Raw genomic sequence first — 10,103 nt, forward strand, 5'->3', positions numbered from 1 at the left:
TAATCTGCCCACATAAGTTTGCCAAAGTGCTGTGGAACATCAAGAGACAGAAACAAGCCCACAGCATTATGAAAAAAAGTCTGGGTTTTATTGTGAATTTTGGCTTTTGTCCATGTAAATTGCCCAACATTTCTGTGTAAAGCAAGACAGTTGGAAGGGGAAATGTAGAATAGCACAGCAAACTGGAACACTGTCTTAAATGAGTCTTTGGTGGCATGACAATGCGAACCTGGCATGGAGCGTTGTATAAAGGACTTGTAAAAAGGAATAAAGGCTAGAGTGACTCTAATGGCATCTAAACCCAACATGATGCTGAACTGGAACCGAGCCAAGCTTGATCTAAAACTAGATGAACAAAATCAAACGGAACTGAGTAGAATGAACTAGAGGCCAAGTGAGTGTCTTGGATGGTGTCTGATAGGTTGGCCCATTTCAGCGGCGAAAGAAGAGTTGCATTTGTACTGTCTGGGATGGATTGGGCTCAGTGATTTGACAATTAGATTCCGGTGGTCAGATGCTTGTCAAACAAACAAAAGCAGACAGCAGTGGAGGGAGCATGAGTTTTCGCCCAACTCTCCAAGGCCAACTCTTCCCTCCCCTACACCACTATGGCTTGCCCATGCCCACCAGAGTAAAAGAATCGTTTAGGCATAGTTGTGAAGAGCCAGCCTGAACATTTCGTTGGTGCACACCCAAGCACTGTTTACTTGCTTCAGGAGGAAAATCTGATGAAAACCCATGATTTGATCGTTGTCAGCCTGCAAACACAAATAGCTGTTTAGACAGTCTCCAGCACATCAGTTACACCAAATACACTTTCACTCATAAATATAGCTAGAGGGGGGGGGGGGAAACCTCCACAGTCAATTTGTTTTGTGACAAGTAGGGCTGCAACAACGATCAAAATCGATAATTTAAAGTATTGGCGACACATTTCTTTATCGATTTGTTGTGCCGTGCGATTATTACATCACATGCCTGCTCTCCTGACATATTTGTATCTCTAAACTAAATTTTACGCTGATCTGATTGGCTTGATCATGATCGGACAATTTCCGGCATTTTATGAACGATTGGTGATCGCCTACACAATCCCAGTGGACGTTTTGCACTGATATCTTGCATATTTGAATCTAAAAGCTATGCGTGTATTATTTATTTTATATATTCACTTCCTGTCACGTGTCTTATGACGTAGTGTGTACATGACAGTCAATTAGCTTACGGAACTCAGTGAAAAACATCCTATGAGCTATTTGCAAGCTGTGCAACACTGCAGTGTCTCGTAGGTGACAGTCTACAAAAGCCTTCAACACGACAAATTTAATTGGACACCTGTGTAAGGAACACGAGGTCGAGCATGCAGAGTTCAAGAAACGCAGCTTGGGAAAAAATCCAAGCAAACGGACGCTAAGGCAAGCAACATTAGACAACACATTTCAGCGTTTGCTAGTGTAAGACGATTTATTTTCACATTGTTTTATGTATTTGTGGGGATTTATGTTGTTTCTGATTTGGCAGGAAGGAACTATAGTATTGTAAATGAGCGTGATTGGCGGAAGTATATAGAAAAAGGAGGGAGAGGCGATTGTGATGGTTGTTGTGTTGTGACGAGAGAACGAGGCGACGCAATAAATGTTGTGCTGGGGCTATTCACTCTCTGAATGCTGTTCCCACATTTTTGGAGTGATACACGATACACTCTTGTCTTCCCGAAGATCTAGTGTTACACTAGCATACTTTGAACCACGCTACATCCTCCCCGGGCACACATACTGTGGCGATACCGGTCTAAATGAGCTACACAGGGATGTCTATTCGCACGTAGATATGCTCAGTATTATATAGCTATTGATACATGATTACATTGTTTTTGTTAGATTTTTTTTGGAGGACAAAATGTTATTATAGTGTATAATGTATAGATAAAGGGTGGGAAATGGCATTACTTGAACTTGACTCGAATGCCACTTAAAAATAGTATAATTTGTATTTAAAACAAAATGTCATGACACCTCTGCAGAGGAGCTAATATGCCTTGCACACACTCTGACAATCAGTGTCAATGGCATCTACTGTAGTGGATGTACAATTACACTATATTCTAGTAATTAAAAAAAAAAAAAAAAAAAAAAGTTTCCTGTGAGTCAGACACATCATCCCCTTGTATGAGAAGAACTGGATTATAGGCAAACCTGGAAATCTTGATTTCGCAGTTGAGACTGACGAGTCAGACAGTGTCGTGAGTCGTGACAGAAGATCAGAAAAACTTTTTTTTTTTTTTTTTTTTTAGCAGATATTGTAGAGCAAATATTTTTGCTTGTGTGTGGCTTATAGTAATTTGAGCTAAAAAAAAAAAAAAAAAAAAAAAAAAAAACTTTTTTTTTTTTTTTTAAACAATTTCTTACTTCAAGAGCTCTGGCATGTTCATGCAGAAACTTTTGTCATTTTTTTAATTAAGAGAAGGGAAAAAAAATGTTTGATCATTTCATCAATTGAAAACAGAATTGTCAGATTGATTATTCAAATAATTGTTAGCTGCAGCCCTAATGACAAGCTTATTTAAAACACAGGTGCACAGATAATTTTGCATTTGCAGCTCTACTTACTTTTAGCTGTCCTACAACCATACTCAGGATGCAGCTGTCTGTGGTTGGCTGGTGGTCATGTGCTGTTATAGTATGCCCTATTTTTTTGATGCCCAGATTCTGTCTCACATACACACGCACACACACCCCACACAAGAAAAGTTAATACACGATACAGTTGAGATTTATGTTGCTAAGACATGAATTTGCTTTGAGAGCCTGATCTACATTGCAATTGTTGCAGCTTTATGAGATGACCGTTAAGACGCATAGCACAACATGAAATGGGCAATTATTAATTTAGTTATGGCTGCATTCTGCAATGAAACATACATTTAAGATAGGACTGAGTGAATGTAATGTGTCACCAGTTCATGACCAGCTCAGGTGGTTGTCATTGCGATAGTGAGCCAAACTATAGCTATTGCAAAAGTGCCGTTTATGCATACTGAACAGAAATCAAAGGAGAAATTGCTTTGTGTGGTCATTTTTGTGGCTGGGGAAAAATAGGCCAACTTGGGAAGCAAAAGTAGAATCGATGACTGAAAGACTTGAGTCCAGTAGCCTCGATTCAGCTTCTGAAGATTACCACACAATTGTAGCAGTAGCTTTGTGGATTTCTACTTGAACCCCATAGAAATGTTTTCCTTTTATTGTACCGTATTTGCTGCTAATTGTGTATGTAGTGATATTCACATCATTCTATCGGCTTCCTAAAATAATGGCTTAAGTCATGTTTTTAGGAAACACTCAAACCAAATGCTCAAAATATCTCAATTAATAATTAATGCTTGCAATTAGTGGTGCTCCGATCGATTGGCCACAGATGGCGATTGGCCAATTTCCGTGGAAAAGTACATAAAGGCATATGTTGATCAGCTCATACTTTGCAGCCTGCAACCAACTAGAGACCAGCCTGTGTGCAGTGTCGCAGCCCCTCCCCATTTCATTAACACTGCACATTATGGACCAATCTAGTAACTGAATCACAATATATGATTATATACACTACTCACAAAAAGTTAGAGATATTTGGCATTCCATATGAGGTACATCAGTCTCCAACAGCTGTTCCCTGATGATGCGACCTTGATGAGCTGGACATTGTCGTTGTGCATTATTGCCATCAGGATCCTCGTCAGAGAACAGCAAATGTGCAAAAAGTATTGAAACATCTAACAATTGGACATATGCATTCAAAAGCTTAGAGAAGGTCACATTAAGTTCACTTGTAAAGTTTTGAATGCATTTTAGGCTTGTCCTGAAATTTCACCTGAAAGCCAAATATCCCTAACTTTTTGTGAGTCCTGTATCAATTTGACATAATGTCCTGTTTTTGTATAATAAAAGGGTGGAACTTTGGCAATTTTAACAGGGGTCATCAAGCATCTTGTGATAATTAAGACAAAAAAAAAAAAAAAAAGTGTCTAAAAATGACATAGGCCATTTTTTAAGCAAGGTAACAATACTGTGGCAACTTACAAGGAGTTTCTTGGTAATTGCATCTTTTCCGCAAATTTGTTCCCCTTCCCAGGTTAATAAGGACTCTGCAATCTGTGTGGCAGACAGACAAGAGTTTAAGTGGGAGTCTATATAACCATATATACATTTGTGAGTAGACAGCCCCGGTAAAATGATTGGTTTGAATGTTTTAAGAACAAACATAGCAATTAAAATCACTATTTTTATGAGTCTTCTTTGCACGTAAAAAACAGCATGGTTTAAAGCGATACACCACTTATTAATCATTTTCCAGTATTGGGTCGCTAGGCATCGTCTACAAAGAATAAAAGTGCAAATATCTCTGACATCTTATTCCCTGAATTTTATTTTAAACCGGCAATTAAATATCAAATTTCGAACGCACTGTAAGGGACGCCATGTTCCTGGTCACGTGATTGTGATGACGTATCCCCTGTGTAATCGGAAACCGTCTTCGCTCATTTCAATGGGAATTTGCTGACATAATGTGCAAGAAAAAGACATCTTTGATCCCAAATAGTGCGCCATTTCTGTTAAGAATAAAGTCCTCACGTCCGGTCTCATGTCATTCCACGTGGGGGTGGGGTGGTGGGGGGTGGCCGCTCCTAATTTGGGCCAAAGCGTGCTTAGCACACGTCACTTCCACTCTACGGCGGCTGGATCTGCCAGTTTTATCCAACTTTCGGTGTCCTTTCCGTGGCTGTACTTTTTTTGAAGAAGTGATTCTTTGTTGTAAGGCGCAATTCCACCTTTGACGTCCGCCATGGGACGCGATCATTCCTCATGAGTCTCTCTGATGCCACTGGCAGCCATGTCATTGAATGTGTATTTTATGCACGTGATACGTCACGATGATCACGTGACTGTCCAAAAATACCCGATACAGTACTTAACGCAAACATATTCATAAAAAGTGTGATAGAATCATAACTGCTCAACATAAATGGCATTTTTTTCAATTAATCATTTCACAGAATAGCGGGTTAGTTTGTCACAAGTCCTGTGTTCCTTTAAAGTTGAAAGTTCTAGATGAATCCAAAATTGCACTCACATACAGATCAGCCAGTTTTGCTCTGTCACTTTGAAATAACTGGTAATAGTGTTGCACGAAGCCAGTGCCTATCTGCTCCCACAAAGGCGGGTCCTGCATCCTGAATAGCACTGTTAGGGGACAAGAGAGAAATAAAAAGGATCACAATGAGGTCATGTGAAATGGTCAATCAATGACATGTGTTCAACTTCAGCCACAAGAACATTTTCAACTGACACCCATCATTCAGGCATCCTGGTACGCTAGTCAAAAAATTCACTGGCCTGCATCAGTGATTTGAATACATGACCAATAATCGATGTTTCCAGGCATGACATTTAATGGTGGCACGATGGCCGGCACATGCTGGACTGGATAAAGGGTGTGTTCTTTTGTGTTTGAACTAGTTTTAAATCAAATGACAGGCCACAACATGCCCACTGGTGGATCTAATAAGATCATAATAAAAAGCTGTTAGAATACAAAATAAACAGTAGTGGAGAGAATGCTGTTTTGGGGGCGGGGCTATCACTGTTACACAGATTTTTAACGGGGCTTTAGCACCCCCTAGCCCCGGTTTAGAGCCGTGCCTGGTCATAATGGTGCGACCTGGCCTAAATAATTGCGCCTTGTTTAGGGGAAAAGACCAGAATGGTTGCCTTGTTCATTGGACAAAATATCATCTATGGTGGCCAATATATGTTTAAAGTTCTGAAAGACTACCACGTTAAAGTAACTTGATAGACGAGTCTGGGTGACACAGCAGGGCGTTTCGTTAGGTTGGTTAGCACGCGGGACATCCAACCGTCTACTTGTATGACACTTTCACTCTGCCACTTTTGAGCACACCACGGCATGTTTTGACGTATGCGGACATGATCGTTTAACACAAAGCTCAATAAAACGCAGCTTAACGAGGTCTTCTCCCCTCACCGAACAGGTCAGTAAGAGCGACGGATGGCCAAGTTATTTTTAACGTTCATGGCAGACATGCCTGCCTGCTTAGCTATGGCTTCTTCTCATTTAGCTTGTAAGCCACCTCGCCAACGGTGGTACGCGCTCTTTTAGCATTAACATATTATAGCGAGTTTCGTGCCTTCCAACGCCTTTAAATTCCAGGTATCGCTACATCTGGTTGGGTAGTGTACTGACCCTTTCAATGGTTGTTAAATTATCATGTCCCAAAGTGTATGTCTTTACTGTGTAGCACGACAGCACTGGCTAGCTAACCGACATAGGCGTGCCCAACTCGACAAGGAAACTATCACAAATCGATTCACTGGTAGGTCGAACAAGTTAATATTTTTACAGATTTAGCCTGTTTATTTTTATTTTTTAAATGTTTAGTTTAAATAAACAACAATCATTACCTCCAAAACCCGGACCCGGTACAGATGACACAGTGCGACGTTTACGTACGCGGTACGTACTAAAGGCTTCCGTCACTTAACCCGGTGGATTGTGGGTATTGTAGTATTTAAAACGAACAACGGTGATCATTGTAAAACGCCAACAAAAAATACACACAAAATCGGATATTATGAACATCAGCAAAAATAAAGCAACACCATCCATCTATTTTTATACCGCTCCACTCTGTGGTCATATTACATCACTTCGGTCCTATGGTTTTGACCCCACCAGTTTGCCAACAGGTCAGCAGCAGTGGGCTGTCCCCTATGTAGGGTACTCCATTGTGCGAGCATCTTCATGTACTATGTGTGTGGCTTAAAAACTGCAGGCCAGTGCAGGTTGGTCATGAAAACAGCCCAAAAGATTGTCAGTTGTCACTTTACTTTACTGGCAGAACTGCACAAATCCCAACAATGAATGTGTGATTCGGTGTCTTTGTTCTTTATGCATTATTATTGTCTAGTTTAGCTTTGCTATCCTGTTCAAGGTTGTGGGATGCTGGAGCATATTCCAGCTGACTGTCTGAAAGACAGACTACTGGTTGCCAGTCACAGGGAAAATATAAAGACAGAAATGCTGATACACGCTTACATTCACATCATCAGTGAGTTGGGACTGAACCCACACTGCATCTATATGTACCTGATGTACTCGCCAGTCACCACTACGTCATCCGTGACTAATTATTTATTTTTAATAAAGAAGAGTTCAGTGTGCATCGTGCATTGGGTTGGGTTTGGTACTTCCAACAAAAAGATGTTTAAAACTAAAAACACAACTACTAAAATATGTATTCATTGCATCACTCGATTCTACACATCACTGAATTTCACCTTATTTCACCTTAGTGCAACACTTTAAAAATGGTTAAATAGTTAAATATGCCTAACTGTTCAACAATGTGAACCGAGTTTCCAGATTGGGTGTACACCACGGATGTCCACATTTTTCTCCTCCAAGCGTTAAAAACTGAAAATTGAAGGACATGCTAAAACCAATCAAATGTAGCTCATAATCTGAGCAGAAAAAATATATTTATGGAAAAACAAATCAATTGTTTGTGTGACATCTTTTCAAAATTAACATTTGAACTTTTTTTTCCCATGACATTACTTGTTAGCATAACTACTTGTCATTTTCTTTTCCACAAGGCTCGTGACATACAGCATTTATTGAAACTACGGTGTTGTAAACGAGTTTCAAGCTGTGTCCCTGACCTTCAGCGTTTGAGCAGGGCAACTTGCTCACTCCTCAAGTGACTGTACTCAGCCTGCAATTTCTCCAACTACACAGTGCACACATTACAAAAACAAAGCTAACTCTATTAAAAAAAAAGTCCAAAAGTGGCTTCCGTTTAATAATCAATGCATATATGAGTGCTATCTGTCAGATATGTACAGTATACGTGCTGTGTGCAATATTTGCATTCTGGTCTTCTTGTGTCTCTCTTCTAGGGCATCTGTTGCATTGTGAGTTGTGACACACCTTCTCACTTCCCAGCCTTGATTCTATTGAGCTATTTCTTGGGCTTTTGTCAAGCCTTGCGCACACTCTTTTAAAAGTCAGCTCCATGGGGCCCATGGGTTCCCTTCAACAGTGTAAACACTCCAAATCATATGTACACCTCAAATCATTTTTTGCAACCTATCACTGATGCAGACAGAGCCTTCACCAGTCACTATGAATCAGTAGGCACTAACTATAATATACCCATTGGTCTACTCTTCCTTCACAGGGCACAACTTTACGTTAGAAGGCTGTGAGATCAGAATCATGTGTCGAATATTATCTATTGGGTAATCATGAATTTATACGTATAAATCCATGATTATCTAAAAACGTTCTCATTACAGTGTGATCTATACCTGCATGTGGCGCAAAGTAACGTGATAATAACATAAGTAATATTACTCCCTCAATAGTCACACATATTAGTAACATTTCAATTGACACATTTCAGATAATACAGGACTGTCTCAGAAAAATAGAATATTGTGATAAAGTCCTTTATTTTCTGTAATGCATTTAAAAAAAACAAAAATGTCATACATTCTGGATTTACTTGGAAACACTTGCAGGTGTTTCGAGTTAATTAGACGATTCAAGTGATTAGTTGAATAGCCTACTAATATACTTTTTTTTTATGATATTCTAATATTTTGAGATAGGATATTTGAGTTTTGTTTAAGCTGTAAGCCATAATCAGCAATATTAAAATAATAAAAGGCTTGCAATATTTCAGTTGATTTGTAATTAATTCAGAATGTATGACATTTTTGTTTTTTTGATTGCGTTACAGAAAATATATATTCTAATCTATATATCTAATATATTCTAATTTTCTGAGACAGACCTGTATATCGCCACCTGCATGGAGTTTTCTTTCTCCCTCATGGTGGCAATGTCTTCCTGCAGCTGCTGTTTCTTGATTTGTAAGACTTTAATCGCAATGTGTTCCTCTTCCCAAAGATTTTGGATCTTCTTGTCATATTTCTCTGCACGCAGCCACAGATGGGTTAGCATTTCTTGTAGTTTTATGATAAAATCCTGTTGATACGCTGCAAAGACATGTTATAAATTGACTAATCAATTGGAATATACTGAATGAAAATTCAACAAACAGACAAATAAACAATGTAAAGCTTTTAGAACAAAAATTTCAAACATCTTTCACAATAATCATAGGCAATCACACAGGCATTCTGTTCCATTTGTTAATAATACTGTATGTATGGAGGGCTTCGGTAGAATGAACATTAAACTGCTAATTCTGTTCTGTCTTTGTATCAATACACGTTACTGCCATAGTGCCTGATATTTTTGTTTTTGGGGGGGGTTATAGCATGCAGCTCTTGCTGATGTAGCTCTCAAGGACCATCAAGAATTTTATGTATGGGCCTGCACAGATGTAAATGCCTTTATCCGGCATTGGAAACCTTTCTTTCTTGCATTGGCTTTTATGTGGCAGCAGAGTAATTTTGTTTATAAGATAATATTCTAAAGGACAAAAATACTATTTGGATTTGAATCACAATATCTGACTAAAACAACATGTTATATATTAAAACGCACGCACGCACACACCCCGTCAATGTAAATCCATATTCCAGTCACTTGCCTTGACTTTTCAGTTGGCATCAAATGTAGAAGTGCAAGTGTTATATATTTGAGTGGTGCCACGGCAAATAAAATCTAAAAAATGTAACGGGACATCGGAAGTTCTTGTTCATTCCCAGTAAACGGGATTGTTCTGCGAACAACACCGCCAACATCATCATCACATTATCACGGGTTACCAAAGCAACCAAGAACAACAGAAAGACCCACATATAGTATGCCACAGCGCGCCTGATTACTTTCTAAATACAAAAGTCTCACAAAACAACGCAAACGTCCTTTTTTTCGTCGAGAGAATGCACATGACGAATATTATACAACAACAAAAAACACACCCAGTAAAGATTTCCAACAACTGCAACAAATATTGTAATATTTGTGTCTATTCAAAATCAAAACAACACCCAAAAAATTCACTTAGATCACTTGTTACCCGATCACTTCAAAAGATGACATGTTTACAATGGGATTAC

The 10,103-nt window shown here is 39.0% G+C and overlaps 1 protein-coding gene across 5 annotated transcripts; it reads right to left on the reverse strand.

The window, feature by feature from the left end:
- Nucleotides 1–66: 66 nt before the first annotated feature.
- nutf2 (nuclear transport factor 2) lies at nt 67–9,796 on the reverse strand. 5 transcript variants are annotated; one of them, XM_077516473.1, is made up of 6 exons: nt 9,632–9,796; nt 8,867–9,008; nt 5,122–5,231; nt 4,071–4,142; nt 2,610–2,708; nt 67–758 (listed from the first exon to the last, which is right to left on the reverse strand). In XM_077516473.1, exons 3-6 carry the CDS (start codon nt 5,218–5,220, stop codon nt 645–647), a joined length of 384 nt encoding a protein of 127 aa, XP_077372599.1. In that variant the 5' UTR covers nt 5,221–5,231; nt 8,867–9,008; nt 9,632–9,796; the 3' UTR covers nt 67–644. The 5 variants fall into 5 exon arrangements, with proteins under 5 accessions (XP_077372599.1, XP_077372598.1, XP_077372597.1 ...); XM_077516472.1 differs by having other exon boundaries at nt 8,867–9,071; XM_077516471.1 differs by lacking the exon at nt 8,867–9,008.
- Between the last annotated feature and the right edge of the window lie 307 nt (nt 9,797–10,103).

This window comes from Festucalex cinctus, chromosome 3 (genome assembly GCF_051991245.1).
Source record: "Festucalex cinctus isolate MCC-2025b chromosome 3, RoL_Fcin_1.0, whole genome shotgun sequence".
In the NCBI taxonomy this organism is placed as follows: Eukaryota; Metazoa; Chordata; class Actinopteri; order Syngnathiformes; family Syngnathidae; genus Festucalex; species Festucalex cinctus.

What these genes read in the sequence shown, in the direction of transcription:
- nutf2 (XM_077516471.1), bottom strand. Translation starts at nt 5,220, where the DNA reads ATGCAGGACCCGCCTTTGTGGGAGCAGATAGGCACTGGCTTCGTGCAA. An exon ending in CAAAACTGGCTGATCTGTAT is followed by an intron (nt 4,143 to 5,121) that starts GTGAGTGCAATT and finishes TCTGCCACACAG; the next exon opens with ATTGCAGAGTCCTTATTAAC. An exon ending in TGGTTGTAGGACAGCTAAAA is followed by an intron (nt 759 to 2,609) that starts GTAAGTAGAGCT and finishes TTGTGTTTGCAG; the next exon opens with GCTGACAACGATCAAATCAT.